The 22,715-nt window shown below is 39.4% G+C and overlaps 1 protein-coding gene across 3 annotated transcripts in view; it reads right to left on the minus strand.

The window, feature by feature from the left end:
* The window catches only part of SLC25A21 (solute carrier family 25 member 21), a 506,910-nt gene that overhangs the window by 22,597 nt on the left and 461,598 nt on the right, over positions 1-22,715 (minus strand). For 2 of the 3 annotated variants that reach the window (XM_073997256.1, XM_005561106.5), the window contains one exon: positions 9,251-9,415. In XM_073997256.1, coding sequence (XP_073853357.1) covers positions 9,251-9,415 — 165 coding nt within the window. Of the gene's footprint in view, positions 1-9,250; positions 9,416-17,957; positions 22,344-22,715 lie in introns of those variants that run through there. The other variant, XM_073997258.1, reaches the window with a different exon arrangement.

Consider the following 22,715-nt stretch of genomic DNA (forward strand, 5'->3'; position numbering starts at 1 on the left):
AGAATACAGGAAAGTATTTATATATTTCCTTGGGAACCCAGTAGGATATTTCTGTTTTAGTGTGTTCTTTCTGTTTGACTCTCTCTCCTTGACTCAATAAAGGCACTGACCCCAAGGAAAACTAACAAGCCAGGTTCCCAAAACAAAATTCTAGAGATTGAGAAACTGGAGGCAGGGCACACTGAGATGCTTCAACATGGAGGTAGGGAGATAATCAAGAAGTCTTTGAACCAAGCTAGTTCAATGAGATTATACCTCTGAACTTCCATACATGAAACCCTCTCATGCCCCTTTAGTTCCACTTATGTAATATGTCTGTTCCATATACCCGCCGTTTAAGGGGAGTAAGTTGCCTTTATATTATGTGCCAAAAACATTCTGGTCAAGCTAACCTCTGCAGCCTCCATTTCTCCTTCTCTACTGGTTCTCCATGCACCAGCAACACTCATTCTTAATCTTCTCTGGGGTCCCTGAGTTTCTTTCTGCTTCAGGATAGTCACATTCCTGTTCTTTCTGCCTGGTTCAACCTCTTCAGATTGGCGTGGCTTGTCCTCATTCTTCAGCCCAAGCCTAAACATTGTTTCCAAAAAAGACCTTTCTAGCCAGGCTCGGTGGCTCACCCCTATAATCCCAGCACTTTGGTAGGCTGAGGCAGGAGGATCACCTGAGCCCAGGAGTTGGAGATCAGTCTGTGCAACGCAGGGAAATTCTGTCTCTACAAAAAAAAAAAAAAAAAAAAAAAAAGAAAGAAAAAAAAGAAAATGGACTTCCCTACACCATCTCCCTGCCCCATCATGGGTCTAGATTAGAATCCTTGTTTATAAATTCTCACAGCTTGATAGTTATCTTGCATGGCACTTAACACAATTGGAATGATTCAGTTCCTTGTGCAATGATTTGTTTATTGTCTGTCTCCTCTATTTGACTGTAAATGTTATTAAGGGAGGAGCAGTGCTGATGCTTCCTAAGAGGGTGCCCAACACACAGTAGGTGCACTGTGAATACTTTTGGAATGAATGAATAGAATAGACCCACTGAGAACCTAAAGCTATTTGTACCTCATTTCCATCCACTTGGGGAGTGTCTGACTGGCCTGAAATTTATTTAAGGAAGTATTTGAACCCCTGGCCCTCTGCTCTCTGCCCTCTCCCATACCCCCTCCCCTATACATACCCCCACTAGGGAGTCTGTGCAAACTGCCAATGAAAGATACCCCTTTTTACCACAGAATATTGTCACATATCCTGGAATTTTATAGATAATAGGTACTTGTAGTTTTCCCCCAGTGGTTTCTAGAAAGGAGAGTTGTTCTTAATGAAACTTTAATGTTCCTGCCCTTCCCATTACCGGATGATTGGTAAGACTAATGATGGAGTAAGAGAGAATCAGAAAATTAAATGCTCATAAATTAAATCGTACCATGCTCTAATTCTATTGAGATTCTTCTTTTCAAAATATAAACAGCTCTAAGTTCTCCCCTTGAACCCAAAGGTGCATTTTTCATTCAGCTCAGTGCACACCTTAGGGAAGGATGTAGCTCTCAATCATGAAACTAACACATTTCCACATTTCTTCTGGTAAACTGAAGTGGGTCTGGCACCACCCTCAGACATTCTACAGAATTTACCTTGGAAGAAAATAAATATGTTTGACTTAATGCTGTCTGTAGTGAATGACCACAGGGACAGGTCTAAATGGTTTATTAAATAAGAAAGATTGAACATTTGAAAAACTGTTCTCTCTTAAAATATTTCTAACCCACACATGTAATTTATATCATGGCAAAATTCAACACAAAAGGTCTATTGTTTTTGGCAAAATAACTGCAAACATCCTTAATTAGGATGCAAACTGAAAGCACCATTTAATACTGTTGACAGCCATTAGCTTTAGACAGCTGTTTCCACTACTATTTTATTTATGGAAACATATGAAAAGAAGTAAATATGGAACTAGAAGACAAAATTATTCACGACATGCAATATTTAAATCTTATGATTTTTATTTGCATGTCAACATCACAAATAATATGCTCTGAACATCCCCAACTTGGAATGGTAATGAAAAAAACTGTTTTTGCAATGAGAGCTTATTCCCACAGATATTCGAAAAAGATGTCAGCATTTCAGTTAATCAGTATCTGTTTCTAGTGGGCTTTACTTTGAGAAGTGATGGCCTCTTTCTGGGGAGAAAGGGTAATTCTTTATCCTGACACCCCATTCCATTTACTACAAGATGTAAATGAATGCCTCCATTAAGTGAATTCCATGGTCAGTCAATATCCAAAGCAGTCTTTCCTCTATTGTAGTCACTTATTCACCATTCAATAGGAACAGCTAGCTCCTAAAAACAAATCTGAAAGGACATAACATAGGGCATCATTTTCAAACTGGTAATGCACCATTCTTCCAGGGCCGTATCTCATAATTCGGTGTTTCTACAGATTATGGACTGAGGATACGAAAGGGAGGACCAGGTTATGGGTCTGAACATGGCAGAAAGAGAATCCGGTTACATTATCTGGACATTTCAGACACTTCATTTATTTAAATTTTAGTAACCACTTTTAAAGAGATAATTTATGTGTGACAAAATACAAGGTAAGACTGGGCACGGTGGCTAATGCCTGTAATCCCAGCATTTTGGTAGGGTGAGGCAGGCAGGATCACGAGGTCAGGAGCTCGAGACCAGCCTGACCAACACGGTGAAACCCTGTCTCTACTGAAAATACAAAAATTAGCCACGCATGGTGGTGCATGCCTGTAATCCCAGCTACTCAGGAGGCTGAGGCAGGAGAATCACTTGAACCCGGGAGGCAGAGGTTGCAGTGAGCCAAGATAGTGCCACTGCACTCCAGCCTGGGTGACAGAGCAAGACTCCATCTCAAAAAACAAAACAAAACAAAACAAAACAAAAAACCAAGGTAAAATGTAGAGTGAAAACATTACACGATACGGTCGAAAGAGCTCTGGTCTTTCGTTCTTTCCCCACCCCTGCCAGATGGCTTCAGGTGAATTACTTCAGTAACTCATCTCTGGGCCTTGACTTCCTCTTAGGTTTCCTTATCTGAAAATGACAATTATTGTGACAAGGATCAGGCAAAATCATGGAGTCTATAAAAATGATTTTAATAGCATAAAGTGGCACAGAAAGTTGAGATATTTTTCTGTGATAACTTAAAAAATGTATGTACCATAGATCACTAATCTGAAGAGTTAAAAAGTCAAGAACTTCAAGGATGGTAACTGACCTGAGTTACCTGGGCTTACTGTTTTAAGTTCCTATTTTATCTCTGCAAACATAGCCTTAGAATTAAGTAAAATGTGAATATGTAAACTGGGTGATCTATTTTATGAGGTTCTGCTACATTTTTCAGTGATTTACTTCCTATTATAAAGTTAATGCATACAAAATGTAAAAGCTCTCAACAGCTTAGAATGGTATTAATATAAAGAATAAGTACTTCCCTCCACCACTGCTCACTTCCTCCCACTCAATCTCTCTCTGTCTCTGCCTCTGTCTCTGTCTCTGTCTCTCTCTCACACACACAATTCCCCATTTCCACTCCCCAGAGAAAAACATTACGAACAGTTTCTTGTAAAACCAAGTACTTTGAAGATGAAAAACACTGTAAGACATTTATAGATTTTTTTTTTAAATTAAAGAAAAATCTAGAATTATCCCATGCCAGTCAGAGTTCGTGAAATCTCAGATTTCCTTGGAACAACAGAATGACCAATTGCTGGGTAAGGGAATTGAAACAATAACCCTGTAAACAAACTGTCCAAAGTGAATGGCCAGAGACAGCCTACAGCAAAGATGGAATAAAGTCTTCAAGAAACACCACCTCCTCATCATGGTTTATAACAACTTGATGACGTTCTTCAACATGTTTTAATGATTATCATACCTTCCCCTTCACAAAGGATTGATTTATTATGGTTTAAATTTAAAGAATACTGGTTTCCCAGTTTTGAATCAGGCTTAGATTACAGAACACATAAAATCAATGACTTTGTTCTAGGCCAGGAGAAAAAAAAAAAAAAAAAAAGAAACACCAACCAGCGTTCATTTAAGTACACAAGGAATAGTTTGGGGAAAAAATTCCTCCTGTAATTCTGCATACTAACGAGCTCCACTACTCCTTCCCTCACACGTCACTGGGACCATCTCACTTCACTTTTGTGCCACCTTAACATTCACAAATTACTTCACATATTATTTGTTTTAATCTTCAAAACAATCTTGTCAGATAGAAAAACACTGTTTTTCAATTTACAGATTCAAAAAACTGAAGCTCAGAGCAGTGAAGTGATAGACTCAAGGTCATTCCACCAGTAAGGGACAAGACTTCACTTCTCATTGAGGTAGACCGATGACTTCTAAACATCTATCTCCAGCTCAGTTTTTTTCTCACAAGCCACAGGACCCATATCCAACCAATGAACTTAACATCAGCACTTTGCAGTCCCAAATGCAGTTAGACTCAGAGTTTCCAGGCAGAGCCCATCATATTCCTCCATAAGCCCATTCCTCTTTCAGTGGTTTTCTTTCCCAGTGAATGGTGCCACAATTGTTTCAGTTGCTCAAGCCAAAAACCTAGGCATCCTTCTGAACCCCCTACTTTTTCTCAACATGCACTTATGGTCCATCACCACATCCTGCAGATTCTGCCTTCGGAATACTTCTCAAATAGGCCCACTTCTCCGTGTCTCCCCCATAGATGCTATAGTCCAAGACTCCACCACCTTGTATTGCAATCATTTCCATGTATACATTCTGCCTTTTCCCTCCCAACCCCACCCCACTCCTTCTCCACACTAGCCAGAGTCATTAGGCTGTTCCTCTGCTTAAAATCATTTGTTGGCTTCCAAATGATGAAGATCTTAGATGAAGATAAGAATCCTTAGTGTGGCCTACAACGGCCAGTATGATCTGATCCCCTTGTGTCTCTCTAGCCACGTTCTTGCCTTCACCTTTTTGCTTTCATTGCTTGGGCTATTTTTTCATTTTATCCAAGGTACCCAGCTCTCTCCCTCCTAGAGCCTTTGTGCTGGATGTTCCATGTGTCTGGAATGCTTTTGCCCATTTGCTGTCCCTTGCTAATTTCTAACTCATTCTTCAGCTCACATATCACTTCCTCAGGGAAGCCTTCCCTGACCATCAGGTTTATACTGGGGGAATTGCTCCTTTATTGCTCCTAAATGTGAGTTTGTTTGTTTACTTGTTGTTGTCTGTTACATCCATTGCCTTGTAAGCGCTGGGACAGCTTCTCATTATTGCATCTCCTGGTGGTTGGCACATGTTAGATGCTCAATAAATACGGGTTCAATGATGACTGAAAGCCAGGAGTCACACTCAGACCTGCTGACCCCACATTTTACGCACAACATTCCTCTCAGCCCCCAAACTAGCGGGCCCCAGGGCCTAGATCATTAAATCAGAGTACTGATTAATAAATGAATCACTTATTTACTAGTACTATCTAGTACATATTTACTAGTATAATCTGGGGATGGGAAGTGATATCTAATAGAGAATTCATTTGCCAAAGGAATCAGTGCTTTTAACTTGGAAGCTAAAGCTTGGAAATGAAATTCTGATCCACATGGCACATTTTAGCACTGTCAAAGGAAGTTTGTGATTTAAAATTGTTAACAGTCAAATATATAGAAAGCAATGCATTAGCATTCTTCACTGGTGCAACACTACTGTTCAAAGAAGATTACAGTAGAATTTATTCAACTTTCACTTTTTAAAATAATGAAAGCCAGGCATAGTTGGTGATGCCCATAATCCCAGCATTTTGAAAGGCTGAGGTGGGAGGATCACTGAAGCGCAGAAGTTCAAGACTAGCCTGGGCAACAAAGGGAGATCCCAATTTCTACAGAAAAATAAAAAAATTAGCTGAGTGTGGTGGCACATATCTGTAGTCCCAGCTACTCAGGAGGCTAAGGTGGGAGGATCATTTGAGCCCAGGAGGTGGAGGCTGCCCAGAAACACTGTTTCAAAAAAACAAACAAACAAACAAACAAAAAAAACTAACTAAATAAATGAAAACAAAATAAATAAAATAATGACAAATCATATCTCAGTAAACTCCCTATTGTAGGATACTCTGGATGGGAGTGAGGAAATGAGGCATTCCAGTTACAGGTTCTCAGCTTGGTAAAACTTATAAAAACATAAAAAATTAATTATAAACCTATGATGAACAAAATGTATCTTTTATTTAAATATTTAGAAGATAGTTTTCAGGGTCCTGATTAATAAATGAATCACTTAAGTGCTATCTAATAGATAATTCATTTGGAAAAGTGCTGGTTGACATTTCACTGAATATCATTAGAAAAAATTGGGTAGACACAGGCTAACATTTTTTTTTTTTTAATAAGATCTTGCCCTGTCACCCAGGCTGGAGTGAAGTGCCATGGTCATGGTTCACTGCAGTCTGGTCCTTCCACGCTCAAGAAATCTTTCCACCTCAGTCTTGCAGGCAGCTGGGACGACAGGCACTTACCACAGCACCTGGCTAATTTTTAAAATTTTGTAGAGACAGCGTCTCACTATGTTGCTCAGGCTGGTTTTGAACTCTTAGCCTCAAGCAATCCTCTTGTCTCAGTCTGCAGAGTAGTTGGGACTACAGATGTGTGCAATCACACCTGGCTAATGTTTTTTTTTTTATTTTTAATTTTTTTTTGTAGAGATGATGTCTCACTATGTTCCCTGGGCCTGTCTCAACTCTTGGCCTCAAGCAATCCTCCTGACACAGCCTCCCAAAGTGCTGGGATTACAGGCTTCAGCCACTGTGCCAGTTTAGGTTTTTTTGTTTTGTTTTGTTTTTTTTTTTTAACAATTCAGAACATTTAATAACTTAAGTGTATTGATTAATTGTAGAATAAAGTTTGTACTTGTGGATTTTCTTTTTTAGCATATGACCAAACATACATCTGATTAGTCTTTTTTTTTTTTTAGATGGAGCCTCACTCTGTTGCCCAGAGTGGAGTGCAATGGCACCATCTCAGCTCACTGCAACCTCCACCTCCCAAGTTCAAGAAATTATCCTGCCTCAGCCTCCCAAGTAGCTGGGATTACAGGCATGTGCCACGATGCCTGGCTAATTTTTGTAGTTTTGTAGAGTGGTTGTCTTACAGTCTGAAAAACAGAGTTGGTTTCATGGGTGTGTGACTAGTGCTGTCGTGTGGGGCCTGCATTTAGAAGAGATGAGCCCCATGATTGGTATAATGCTCTACTGTCACTGTTTTGAAATTCTTTATAAGTTCTGAACAAAGGGCTCTGCATTTTCATTCTGCTCTGGGCCTTACAAATTATTTAGCAGGTTCCTGCTAAAAAAAATCTCAGTGTTTTGAGAGCTTCTTTGTGTCATCCAGAAACAAAGTGTTTATTGCACTCATATTCTACACCTTGACAAGAGGAGAACTCTGAGGGTCCCTGGAATCAGAATTGTCAGTCACTAGGGGCGTCTATATACACTGGCCAATCAGGGATTTCAGACCAAAAAAACATAAGCTTCTACTCAATAAATGAGATTTCCAAATACAGTGAAACCTGGTTAACAACTTTGGTTAGTGAAGTGAAGCAATGCCAACAGACGGTTAATGTGGAACACATGGTGTAGATTCAGCTGTTATTTGAGAAAAGTCCTGGCCTTTACTAGAATACGGGGGATAGCTGGGCAAAGATAGGTACAACTAACTTTACTGAACAGTCTGGTCAGCCATACTAGAAATAGTTTTATGATTTTAAAAAAAGTCCTTCAATACTTTTCTACTAAGAAAAATGAAGAACTGGACCCCTAAGGGAAACTGCCTGCTTGTGAAAAATGTTACTCCAACTGGTGCATCCAGGATTGCAATTTTAATTGCAAGCAAGCAATTTGATGGTAGGGAAAAATTCTGTGATACTATGGCTTAAAAGCACATCCTGTGCTACTTTTATAGTGCAGAAGTTGAAAAAGGCTGTTCGTATCTGTAAGTTACCATTTAAAAAGTTATTATTATGATTATTATTATTTAGAAATAGGGTCTTACTTGGCCGGGCGCGGTGGCTCACGCCTGTAATCCTGGCACTTTGGGAGGCCGAGGTGGGTGGGTCGCCTGAGGTCAGGAGTTTGAGACCGGCCTGGGCAACAAGGTGAAACCCCAGCCATACTAAAAATGCAAAAAAAACTAGCTGGGTGTGGTGGCAGGCACCTGTAATCTCAGCTACTCGGGAGGCTGAGGCAGGAGAATCTCTTGAACCCCAGAAGCGGAGGTTGCAGTGAACTGAGATTGTGCCATTGCACTCCAGCCTGGGTGACAAGAGTGAAACTTTGTCTCCAAGAGAAAAATAAAAAAAAGAAAGGAAAAGAAAAAGAAAGAAAGAAATAGGGTCTTACTCTGTCACCAGGCTGGAGTGCAGTGGCGCAACCATAGCTCACTGCAGCCTTGAAATCCTGGGCTCAAGCGCTCCTTCCACCGCAGCCTCCCAAGTAGCTTGACTATAAGTGGACACCACCATGTCTGGTTAATTTTTAAATTTTTTGTAGAGAGGTCCCATTGTGTTGCCCAGGCTGGTTTCAAAACTCCTGGTGTCAAGCAATCCTCCTGCCTTTGCCTCCCAAAGTGCTAGGATTACAGGCATGAACCACTGCACCCAGCCTATAAACTATCATTTCAAAATAATAATATTGAAGATGATAATAATTATCATCATTGTTATTTTGCATCAAAAGCAAATGATTCTAGAAGAATCGATTGATTACCTACCCTAATTAACCTAGATTAAAAATTAATACCCAGGTGAAATTTAAATTTTAGGCCGACAATTTTTCCTTGTGAGTTCAAAACTTATTTAAAATATAAAACTTTCAACTTTCTAGAGAAAGTTATACTCCTGAGACAAAAAGTAAGTAATAATACAGTTTCTAGAAATTCCTATTAGTAATAAAGGGAAAGCACTCAGTTGTAACAATAGCTTCTTCAAGAAGATAAATTTTGGTGTCAGACTTGGGTTCAGTCCTCAACTTTACTGTTTACTATGTGAGCCTGGGCAATTTCCTTGATCTTTCTAAGCCTCCGCTTCTGGATTTGAAATAGGGATAACAGCACTCAATGCAGATGTAAGGATCGAATTAGATAATAGATGTAGGTGTCCAGCACAGTGACCGGGACAGGATAAACATTCTACAAATGGAGCTATCTCACTGAGAGGATTTTTCCTCCAGGATTTTAATTTATTAAATAGTTACCTTATTGACAGGAATCATGTTTTTGACATTGTAGTAGAAGCCAAAATAAACCATGTTGAAAACTCCATGTCGTCCCAAAGTTGCAGTTAATCCTTTGTTGAGGCCCTGGAGTCCCCAGCCTTCCTTCTTAATGATTTGTCTTGCATAACCCATAGTGGATGGTTGCTGCAGAAGAGAGAAGCAAAGCCAGAAAGATCATTTTTGGGACTGTGGAATACAGTAAATTACCATATTAACTTCCCTTCAAGCCAGAATTATTAGGGACTTTTTCCCCCCAGCTATGAATAATCATGCCTAGATCTGTGTCTTTTAAAATCAGCAAACCCAAGAAGCAAACAAAATTGCATGCATAAAAACAGGCTTTAAAGAAAAGATTGTTGGCAAAGAACAAACCATTCTGATAGAATTAGTGAAACTGATGTTATAACTATCATCACTTTCAACATGTAAGTAATTATATCCAATTCTGAATTATTCACACTAATGAAGGAGATTAACCATATAGATAATTTGGTAATCCATAACTGCACATTATCCAAAAGGAATTTGTATTTGGCTCCTGAATCCAGTGTATTTACCTTTCTAATTATGTTTTTCTAAAGCTAATGTTACAGTCTTGATTCTATTGCCTCAAAGGTTGAAGCTGGCACTATGTTATAAATTGGCCATAGATAAATAGCTGTTGATTGTACACATCCTCAAGCAGATATGCAATCAGTGTGTGTATCACTGCTGTGATAAATTATACATAAATGGTGTTGGGAGTACTTGGTTACCACCTTGAAATTACTCCTTTCCAGTCCCCTGATTGATTATCCAAGGCTGAAATGTCCTGACTGCTAGAATCCAGTCTGGCTGACGAGCTCACCGCCGATTACCCTGAGATTTACAATTTGTTACAATACAATTACAATTCACATGGGTTTTAAAAAAATGTATGAGTGATTGTTTCTTTTTTTGAAGGTACTGTACAAAAGATATCTCTCTCATATTTTCACTGAATAATAGGGGAAACTGTTTTTTTTTTCCACCTATGAGGCACACACTGACATGACATTTGTTTGATATTTCACTGAAGCAGGTTGTTAGAGTGGTCGTGTCAGTCTGGCATACTTTCAGACTAAAAGTATTTTCTTATCATGTGCAATTAAGGCTACATCAGCAGAAGAGAATAGAACAAATCCCATCAAGGCTTTTCTTCCAGTCTGCATTTATAATAGCTATGTAATTAATGTGAAACATTTAAATGAGCTTGTTTAGATAGTAAATCCTATAGTTTTGGCTGATAAATGGTTTGAAGACTCTAGCTACACTCAACTTCATCTATTAATTTAAGGGAGCTAATTACAATCAATTACAATAAGCTTAAGAAAACTCTTCTTTGTAATATGAAAAAACCATGTGAGAATACATCTTAAAACAATAAGACATATCATACAGGAAAACCAAAAAATTTTCTGAAGGTTAAAGTTTACTTTCTGTTTGACAACATGAGATTGTTTTGTGTTTCAGCACATTGACTTTCATCCCCAAATCATTATTTTTGGGTTTTCAAAAGAGATAGGACAAGTTGAGCAGAAACTCGTTTTTGTTGTAAAGACCCTGGAAGTGCTGAGTAAACTGCCCAAGTACTGCTGTCTTGCTTCAAGAAAGGCAGTCTAGGGGTGGGGGAAGGAGAGGACAGCTTTCCTGGGGCTGGGAGGAACAGGACAGAGGTGGGGCTGCCTGACCAACACAGGTTCTCCCTGCACCCAGCCTAAACCTTTTCTCCATCCTCACTCCTCTGAGGTCCTGAGGGCATGAGGGAGGAGGAGCTCCGAGGCCCTCTAAGTTTTAGAGCAACAGAGAAACCAATGGCGCTAAAATAAAGTGCAAATAACAATGGCTTTCCCTAAAAAAATGGGTGTAAAGATGTTTCTATTGTTTAAAAGTGTTAGTATGCTAAGTCATTAGAATTAGGATGACTAAACTAAGTATTAATTTGGATAGCATCTTTCTCATCATCTTGAGAAGATTTCTCCTAGATCTTGGTGAGAGTTGACAAATATTCAAATGGCATTTGCTAATTGTCCGTTTCCTGATTTTCACTGACTTGGGTGCTGTGTGTGTTTAAGCAAACATAATGCATGGATTTTTTTTTTTTCTTCTGAGACGGAGTCTCACTCAGTCGCCCAGGCTGGAGTGCACTGGTGCGATCTCGGCTCACTGCAAGCTCCGTCTCCGGGGTTCACGCCATTCTCCTGCCTCAGCCTCCCAAGTAGCTGGGACTACCGGCGCCCGCTGCCACGCCCGGCTAATTTTTTGCATTTTTAGTAGAGACGGGGTTTCACCGTGTTAGCCAGGATGGTCTAGATTTCCGGACCTCGTGATCTGCCCGCCTCGGCTTCCCAAAGTGTTGGGATTACAGGCGGGAGCCACGGTGCCCGGCCATAATGCATGGATTTTAAACTCAAGTGCTTTGTTGAGTTTGAACTCTAGTTGTCAGTAATTAATTGAAGAGTAGCATAGTAATTGGAAATAGGAGCTCAGAGCTAGACAGTTCCAAGTTTGAGTCTCAGCAATACCACTTGTACTTTGGCAAGTATTTTATTCTCTCCGATTAATTCTCACTTTATTAATTTGTAAATAAGGATAATGATAGAATCTTCCTGAGGCTGGTGGCTTCTGCAGTGGCTCAAACCTGTAATCTCAGCATTTTGGGAGGCTGAGGCAGGAGGAGTGCTTGAGCCCATGAGTTCAGGACCAGCCTGAGCAACATAGTAAGACCCCAGTCACTACAAAAAATTAAAAAATTAGCCAGGCGCTATGGCAAGCCTGTGATCTCAGTTACTCAGGAGGCTGACTCAGGAGGCTGATGCGGGAGGATCACTTGAGGTCTGGAAGGTGAGGCCGCAGTGAACTGTTTATCCTGTCATTGCATGGTGACAGGCTCCAGCCTGGATGACAGAGTGAAAGTGAGACCCTATCTCAAAAAACAAACAACAACAACAACAACAAAACTTCCTCACAGGATTTTTGAGATTGTTGAAAGAAGTCAATGAACTAAGTCCATTGTAAACAACTTAGTCCATTCTAAGCATTCACTATACACTTAGCTGTTAACAATAATGGCAGTTATGCTGACAATCATAAAAATAGTTATAACAATAAAATGACAGGTAATTTCTTTGTTAGTTGAAGGCAGTGGCAACCAAAAGGTGGAGTCTGATTTGAGAGAGAGAAAGCTTCTTTATTTCTTCATTCCTTCTGGCTGTCCTTTCCTTTTCCAAGAGTCCCAGACCTTTGTGATAAAGTCCACCAGAAATGCATGCAGCATGCAAGACAACAGGTCTGCTTCCTCCGAGACTCAACCAAATTCAATGCTTGGGGTAGAGATCTTGTTCCAGGTATAGTGCCTCACCCAGGAGCTTTCCTCTCTGGAGCAGTAGATCCTATAAATTGGCCTCTTCCTTATCCCTCAAAGTGAGTACCCTGGCTAGGATCTCTGCATATGGGAGGAAAGGCTGGCAATGGAAAAGCACATGAATTGGGCTTCCCCCTCTACATGGCTTTCCAGCCTACAGAGCACATTCATATATGTGATCAGGTAGCTGGAACACAGGAAGTGCTCAACACCTTTAGCCATTATCATACATGCTCAGTACTTTATGGTGTCATTTAATCCTCTCATTAAGTGTGTGAGATATGTCTTATCATGACCCCTATTTGGAAGATAAGGAAATTAAGACTTAGAAGTTAAGTTACTCGCCCAAGATTACAGAGTAAATGGTAGCAACAGGTCTCCAACTGAGGTTTCTTGAACTCCAAATCTGTACTTTTACACTCTTGGTGGTTCTGCCATCCTAACATATCTGATTGCTTCTCTCAGCAACCTTGTAAGGTAGGCAGCTGGTATATCTCATTTTTCAGGTGAGGAAATCAAGGATTGTTAAGCAACATGCCTAAGATAAAATGCTGCTGATAAATGGCTTAAGCAGAACTCTGCATCTAATCCAATGTTGTTCTTTACACACTCATTCTTACTATACATAGGTAATAAGAGTTTCAGAGTTTGACAATCCAACTGATCTAAGTAACGATGAATAATAGTACAAATATATTTTTCTGGCAAATGGAGGCCTTGGGATAAATAAAACCAGAACTCAATTGCCTATAAAAATAAGAAGTAATAGTATGATAGTGTGTTTTCTTTCTTCATTCAGGGACATTGTTTCACACACGTAAGCAAATATTTAATTAGAAAGGCAAAACACGACTTCCACTAGGATGCTTAAATAGGAAAATACAGAATAATTTTGACTAGATCTCTGTAAACACATGGAATTTTACTAAACTTATTTGATTATGGGGTTTCCATTTAAAAACAAAATGGTAAACTAATTAGCAGCATCAGCCAAATGATTCCAATACTATCTAACCCAGCAGATCACCCACTAGCTCAGTTTCCTTCTAATATTTAGATTCACTCCAATTTTCATATTTAGTTACCAATTGTGGGCCAAATTGCACTCTAACTTTCCTCGTTGTACTTTCATTGACTGCACCCAATCTGAAAAGCATGGAAGAATAAGTGGATTGGGATGAGACTTAAATATTTTTGCTTTAATTTTTACATGAAGAGATAGCCTGATGATTTTTATATTTACCTATGAGAGTATTCTATAATGGTTATGGGAAATGGAATCAAATTTCTGTTTAAAACGTTGTTAAAAGGTTTAATTAAAAAAGCAGATCCTTGGCTGGGCACAGTGGCTCATGCCTGTAATCCCAGCACTTTGGGAGGCCAAGGAGGGTGGATCACGAGGTCAGAAGTTCAAGACCAGCTGGCCAATATGGTGAAACCCTGTCTCTACTAATAATACAAAAATTAGCCAGTCATGGTGATGCAGGCCTGTAGTCCCAGCTACTTGGGAGGCTGAGGTAGAAGAATCCCTTGAACCCGGGAGGTGGAGGTTGCAGTGAGCAGAGATGGTGCCACTACACTCCAGTCTGGGCGACAGAGCGAGACTCCATCTCAAAAATAACAAATACATAATTAAATAAATAAGGAGATCCTAAGTGAAATAAGCCAAATACAGAAAGAAAAATATCACATGATCACTTATATATAGAATCCAAAACAAAAAAGGTCAAATATGCATGTAGATAGAATAAAACAGTGGTTACCAGGGGTGATGAGAGGAGCAGGGAGAGATGAGGAGATGCAGGTCGAAGTGTGCAAAGCGTCAGCAGGATGAACAAGCCTAGAGATCTAATGTCCAACATGAGGACTAGAGTTAATAAAATCGTATTGTACTGTTTTAGGGAGTTTTGTTAAATAAGCAAATTTTAGCTGCTCTTGCCACACACAAAAATAGTCACTATGTGAGATGATATGTTAATCTGCTTCTCTGTAGTCACCATTTTATTATCTATTTGTATCCCATAACATCATGTTGCCAACATCAAATATATCTAATAAAATATATTTTAAAATACAAAAAAATGTTAAAAAGAGAGAGAGAAGATCCTTGGTATAAATGAAGCTTCCAGGCACCACTCTGGGGCACTGAATCCTTACTCTCTGAGAGCCCAGTACTACCAACAAATCACTGAGATGACCTGTGACAGCCCAAGTTATTTTTTCTGGAGTTCTTCCAACTGACTACTGACCATACCTGGCTCTGATTAGCTCATGAGATCACAGGCAGGATTTTAGGCAGCAGGCATTGTTCCCTGGGTAAATACCACTAAGAGTACGGCCAGTGGGTACAGGCTTGGGTGTGTCAGTGGATTTCCTCCATCTCTAAGGCCAAAGAAGAGTTCTAGGCACAGCATGTCAAAGGAAAGCACGCTCCACATGCATTCCTATGGAAAGGTGAACGGGTTGCATTTGAAAGCCAATGGAATATGGGTGTTGCACCGGATTTCATCACATGGCTGGAAAGCAAACCGGATGAGACTGCACAATGGAGTGAGTGTCCATATCTGGGCCTTCAGAAAAACACTGCTTTGTTTAAAAAAAGGGGACCCAGTTGCTCCACTAAGGTAGGAAAATATGCTTGTTCTTCAGGAAATGAAGATCATCCATACTTTTCATTACTCAAATGAGGTCTTGAAGCATTTTCATACATTTGAAAAATTTAAAAATCAGAGAAAAACCTTCCTTTTATTTGAGAACAAAATGTAAGTGAAAGGAGAAGAATCAAGCTGAAAAAGTCCACATTTATAGTTCTCTTAGCTTAGACATTTCACAAATTCATCATTACAGTTTGTTTTAATAGGGCATGATTATGAACAAAAAAGATACCCAGATATAATTAGAGTCTATCCAGAGTGTATGTTGGATGAACAGGTCTATTTGCAAACAACCGGTGAGTGGAGAAGAATTTGCCATCAACAACCCCTCCCAGACTCCGAACCACAAAGCTATGTCAATATCAAATTGCTATTCAATAGCTAGCCCTGGAGGAGCACGGCGCCCTGCAGGTGATGAAACGCTGACGCTGTGCCTTGCCCCTGCACTGATGGCAGAGCTGGGAAGAAAGAAGGTGACAGTGCGACTCAGGAAAGACTGGCAACAAAGAGGAGGCTTTGCTTCTTCATGGTCTCATAAACACTTTTCTTTTGCTTTTCCCTTGAGCTTCTTAATTATCCAGATTTCTTTATCCCAATGAAAACAGTATGGTTGACTAGAAAGAGACATCTACGTTAACGTTCAGTTTCTTAGAGCTAACTTTTTTGGGCTTTATTTTCTCTACCCTATAAAACGTGGATAAAGCCACCAACCTTATAAAGAGAGATTTGAAATATCAACTGAGTGTGAGCATCAGAAAAAATTGAAGGGTTCACAGTGGCGACAACTGGGATAGGGTTAGAGGGAGATGTTGGCAAAAATAAACTAATTTTTCTTTATATAGCTCTGTCTTACTTGATTTGTTAAAAAAGTATTATGTTAATAATTCACAAAATTATATAAATATTTTAAAAAATCAAATAAAAGGAAAAAGTCACATAAGGCAAATTGCAGAGTGTCTGATACATAGTAGATATTCTGTAAATGGTAGCTATTATCATTACTTCAAAGTCTTGATTCTGAAAACAAAAATCTAGGGTTCCTGGCACAGTTGAATGGAAGACACATCTATTTTCTATAAATGATAATAGAGAGACAACTTGGCTGCTGCTTTAGATATTATTGAAAGATAACTATAGGAACGGATTCATATGCATAATTTTCTTTTCTGCCCACAGGAATCATAGACTGGAAAGAAATAATTTCTGTGCTGAATTATTGCCAGGCAGTGTTTTACACAGTAATGCAGGAAAAATTTGAACTTAACCCAATACATCATCATGAATGTTGACATGCCCTTGAAGCTGGCTTCTCCCAATATCTGTAAACAGAGCCACACGCTCACTCTCTGTATAACTCAACTTCTCTCTCTCTCAAAAGAGATGATCACAAAACAAAGCCCTTCAATTTACTTTATCAACATAAAGTTGACTGTATGTAATATAATAAGTTTAAACATTTGTTGATTTTCCATGGAGAACATACTTGCTAAACTTTGTTATATCATACATGATCTAATTGGTCGCTATCAGATTATTAAGTTCCCAAGATAAAGTGTGAAGAACTATATTTATTGGTGTTATCCCAAACCAGAACCAAACCCTGAGCTAATTTTTAAAAAAATTCCTGTCTTTAAAGATTTTACCATCAGTTACACATTTGTTATCTGTTCGTTGATCCTTAAAATTATAATCAGAGCAAGATAGAACACTAAGTATTTCTTTCTTGGGCTGAACATCTTTGAAGACTAAATGGAGGTGAAACAGGCTTTTGCAATTTCCTATAGGTTTAGTTTCATATTTGGGGTGAGAATGATTATGTTCATATGTAACACAGATAAAAAATGACAGACTAGAAGGAAAACCTGTGCCCCAGCCACACATCAGAGGCAAATCCTATAGACCTCAAGGGAAGGAAAACATAACCCTTTAGCCAAATAATAACTTTGAAGTAGATTTCAAAGTGGAGAGGAAAACTGGGAAACAATTCACACAAGATTTTGCTTCTGGGGAGAAATTCACATTTTTCCAGGCTAGCAGAGAGCATGCCAGCCAAACACCACTTGGCTTAGCACAACTAATAGGGGACTTCTAGATCTTATAAATATACAGATAAAAACCAATGCAGCCAGTTTGGGGAGGTCCTGTAAGGACAGCAAGCTACAAAGTCACATTGGCAAGACTGGGTGTGCAAACCATCTCCAATAGGGAAATCCTTGGGCAAGCTTAGTCCCAAGCCAAAGAGACAACAGATCAGAACAACTCATTGCCTGGGTTTAGTTTGAAGGATGGGGGGAAATTTGGGTCTATCCCAATTTTATCCACACACGTTTTTACACCCAGTGAACCAAACCAGAGCATGACAAAGCTATGATTACTTTGCTCCCCACAGAAGGTCAAGCATATTTAAATTACAGACTGGTTTTCTTTATTCACTGTGAAGTTTAAGCTACTGGCCAAGACTCTGGTATTAGAATTGGAGGAAGTGTGGCAGGGATTATAGTCTTTGACTAATACGGTGGTAATTTAAGAAGTGTAGGCAAGATAAGCACACCTATTAAAATAGTTATACATAAGCTGGAAGTATATGAGGGCAGTATCAGGAACTAAATTCACCACATTTTAAATTCACGTTATTTATTTATTTAATTAATTTTTATTTTTTATTTTTTTATTATACTTTAAGTTCTAGGGTACATGTGCACAACGTGCAGGTTTGTTACATATGTATACATGTGCCATGTTGGTGTGCTGCACCCATTAATTCATCGTTTACATTAGGTATATCTCCTAATACTATCCCTCCCCCCTCCCCTCACCCCACAACAGGTCCCAGTGTGTAATGTTCCCCTTCCTGTGCCCAAGTGTTCTCATTGCTCAATTCCCACCTATGAGTGAGGACATGCAGTGTTTGTTTTTTTTGTCCTTGCGATAGTTTGATGAGAATGATGGTTTCCAGCTTCATCCATGTCCGTACAAAGGACATGAACTCATCCTTTTTTATGGCTGCATAGTATTCCATGGTGTGTATGTGCCACATTTTCTTAATCCAGTCTATCATTGATGGGCATTTGGGTTGGTTCCAAGTCTTTGCTATTGTAAATTCACATTTTTTAAAAACAGTTTATGGTTAAACTAGGTGAGAGGCATATTTTGTGGGTAACATACTTCTGACTGGGTAGAGGATCAGAAGGGAGAGCCCAGGGCAGCTGGAGCAGGCACGGTACCTGTCGTTCTTGATGGGAACTCCACTTGCAGCTCCAGGACTCCAGTTCCTATCATTCGGCTGCCATGAACCTAACAGAAGGAACTTTTGCTCTATGCCAGTGCTGCACTTGGATCCTGGCTACAGGGCACCATTCTTGCCTTCTGCCAGCCAGGCCAATCCCACATGGCAAAGGGACATCCACCTACAGCCCACACCTTCTTCTAGACCATGCTCTCTGCACCTGGAACTGCAGCAGTTCCTTTGTTCCATCTCTATCTCTCCCCTTACACAGAAGACTTTCAGTATTATATTAAGTATCATATTGGCTACTGTTGTCCTGGCTGTCCTCTGCTGTCCTCTGCTGCAGTGCCCCTCTCAGCTGCAGCAACTTCTTGCTGAAAGTTGTTTGGAAATTTCATGTTTAAAAGATCCCACTGACTCACCACCTTAGGCTGTAGAAATAGGAAAATCCAAAATACATTGTGTAGGACACCAGGGTGGTTTATGTCCAAGACATTAGGGCAGACAGGCTGAACAGTAGACACGCTTCCTGAGAAATTCTCCCAATTGGCAGGACAAGAGCTAACTATCTGCAAAATAAGCATCTGCAGGGTACCTGCTTTGCTTTCCTTAAAGGTGTTGTCAAGCCTGTTGGCCATTCTGCGTGTAGCCCATCCGTTTGGTGTTCCACCGCAACTAGTAGCTGACTGAAAAGGCTGAAAATGAGCTAAGTTCATAACCTTCCATGTGAAGTGATTAAGAAGGCTTAATTGAGAATTCATGTTAACTTTACACAGCTATTCCAGAGGAAGAAATCTCTTGATTGTGGTAGAATTCTTCCCAAAGTGGCCTCAAATGTTTTTAGTTTCATCTCTAACTTCTGCTGCTAAGTGCTAGTTATTTACAGTAAACAGATATCCAGCTACTGCTATTTATGATAATGGGCTCTTATCTGAGTTTAAAGACCTTATCAACAGGTATTGTAAGCAGGCTGCCAGTCCATATGCCTTCATAAGGAATTCAGGCTGAATGGATGGCCCTGGCATCTGATAATGACCTAAGGCACACTGAGGGAGAAGACCGTTGCTCAGTGAGCTCTGTTGGTGCCCCAAACAGGAGTCAGCTGTGACTGCTCAATATTAATTGGGGCAATAGCTCAAAATAAATCTGTCTCTACTTAAACTTACGGATTTGTAAGATCATCTTGCATCTAACAATAGTTATCATTGGTTGAATGCCTACCATTTTCCAGGCTCTGTGTTAAGGCCTTTGTGTATATTAACACATTAAAATTATCATAACAATCACGTAGTAATAATAATGACTAACATTTACTGAACCATCACTGCATGCCAGGCCATACTGACAGATTTATGTAGTCTCATCTATTTGACTGTTTGACATGGCTATTACTATTATTTTTTTCCTAACAAATGAGGAAACTGGGCTAGGGTCAGGGTAGGAAACGTGAGGCTGTCACATAGTCAATAACTGAGATCTCCCTCCAGGTCTTGTGCTTCCAACCACTACACAAATGGCTTGCTGTAAGGAGATGGACTGATCACTACCATTTTACCAATGAGGGAACTGCATGTACGCTGTTCAAGGCCACACTATGGGATAATGGTAAAAAGTGTAATGAGAACTTTGTTGTGTCTCTCCCCACAAGATTGTTCTTCCTGTTCTACACAGCTCTGATTGTATATGCTCTTCAGTAATTGGCAAACAAAGTTTAAACTCTGTTAGAAATTACAGAGTAGGAAAAAATATGGGTTCTGCTCCTATAAATGAAATCATGGCACCTGAATTACGCAAGGTTGAGCTCCAAGATAGGCCAGCAAGTCATTCCCACCTGATCAGCTGAGAAGGTCTTCCCTGAAGGCAGGGCTTGATCTTGGCAGAGCCATTAGAAGCATTTCCTTTGGATAACATACTTTTCTTTAAACTGTTCTAAATTTTCTAAATTTTCTACGAAGAGCATGCATGTAAATGTTCACAGACAAAACATGAATGCATTCTCATGTTAAAACATTCAACATCACAAAGCCCTTCTCTTAAACTCTCACCTTCTCCTCCTCTATTCCAATCTCCTCTCCAGAGGTATGAATTTTAGTATGAGTTCCTATAGACCTGAACTACTCTATACGAAAGTTACTACCCACAGGTTGGAAGTTACTACCCACATGTGGCCATTGAGCACCTGAAATGTCCTAGTTGAGATGTGCTGTTAGCATAAAATATACACCAGATTTTTAAATTTAGTATAAAGGAAGAATGTAAATATCTCATACAATTTTTATATCAATTACACATTGAAATGAGAAATTATAGACAGTAAAAAGATCAGTGGTTGCCAGGGATTAAGTGGGGTGGGGAGGGATGAATAGGCAGAACACAGGATTTTCAGGGCAGTGAAATTACTCTGTATGATACTATAATGATGAATATATGTCATTACACATTTGTTCAAACTCATAGAGGTACAGCACCAAGAGTGAGCCATAATGTAAACTATGGACTTGGGTGAGAACGACATGTTAATGTAGGTTCATCAATTAAAACAAATGGACTGCTCTGGTGAGGGATGTTGATCATGGGGAAGATGATGCAGGTGTGGGGGCATGGGGTTCATAGGAAGTTTCTACCTCTTGCTCAATTTTGCTGTGCACCTAAAATTGCTCTAAAAATAGTCTTAAGAAAAATGAATATACTGGGTTAAATAAAATACATTATTAAATTAATTTCACCTGTTTCTTTTCATTTTTTAAATGTAGCTGCTAAAAATGTGGCTCACATATTTCTATTAGATAGCACTGCTCTAGAGTCTAGATCATTTTTGGTGTACTTATACATGCATATTTAAGAAACATATATATATTTTGGTGCTTTGTAACATAAATATGCATTACTCTTAGGCTTGTATTAATTTTTTTAAGTCAAATTTTTAAAGGCAGTGGACATTACATTAATTCTTTTCTTCTTCATTTCTCTTCCTCCTCTTCTTCCTCTTCCTCCACATCTCCCTTTTATACTTAACAACCCACAAAGCCTTAGAGTGAAGAAAGCAAGAATTATTCCTGGTCATACACATGCCGAGGTGAGCATACCTAATATTTGAGTTAAATCAACACAGGCACAGGTTAACTAAAGGGTATCTATTCCCTTGTTGGATGAAAGAAGGAGCTAGTCAATGAAGAAGGCTTCGGCATTATTGAGTCCTAGCCAAAAGACCTATAAGATACTAGCAAAAATGACTAGCAATTATTTTCTAAATAACTAGATCCAAATGTTCTATTCTTATCATATCATCTCTTTTTCTCAGACATTTTCTACAATAGGCACAATCCCATTACTGTCTATTGAGGAAAAGCACCTATTGCTTCAGTTCGATGAACATTGCCCATAATGTGCCGCATCAGAACACCTTCTCATTTCAGCTACTGAATTCTGCTAGCTGCTGTAAATAAATGCTGATGCATGTTACCTACATAATTACTACTTTGCTAAATTCTAACTAAAGTCACTTTTAAAATATTTTATAATGCATCTAATTGATTTTATTCTAAGTAAATACCTGATAATGTCCAGTTCAGTGGATAATGCAAAAGAAATGACCCCAAACAAGCTCCTGCTATCCCCTGCCCCCTGCTTTAAAAAATGGCTAAACATACGTAATTTACACTGACTGCATTTGTGTAAGTGATGAACTGGTGGCATGTACACATGCAGCACATTCTTTTGTTGGGCAGGAAGGGTGTTTATTGTGTTCTAGCAAGTCATTAGCACATGCAAAACATTAGCAGCTCTTACTTGGCCTCAGTGCAGAGCCTCCTTGAGGGCAATGGAGAGAAAAAGAACATTAGCATGAGTCAAGGTGCCCTGATGACTCATAATTTTCATTCCTGTGAGTGCCCCTTGATGTTCTGTCCCATTTGAGTCCTTTTGGTTACATGCTGCCTAGATAGAGAACTGCAACTCAAATCCTGTTTATTCCTTTGCCTACTCATTGCTGCTTCAAGACAAGATTCCCAAGGGGTAAGATGGAATACCGGACAGGGATCTCTGCAATATTCTTCTAGCTGGTAATTCTCCCAGTCCAACAAACCAAGTTTTCCTTAAGCAGATTCCATGGGAACTGTTTTAAATGCTCCATATAATAAGACATTTAAAAAATGTTTCTTTTCCCCTCCCCCATTTCTTACC

The sequence above is a fragment of the Macaca fascicularis genome, chromosome 7 (assembly GCF_037993035.2).
Source record: "Macaca fascicularis isolate 582-1 chromosome 7, T2T-MFA8v1.1".
Lineage (NCBI taxonomy): Eukaryota > Metazoa > Chordata > Mammalia > Primates > Cercopithecidae > Macaca > Macaca fascicularis.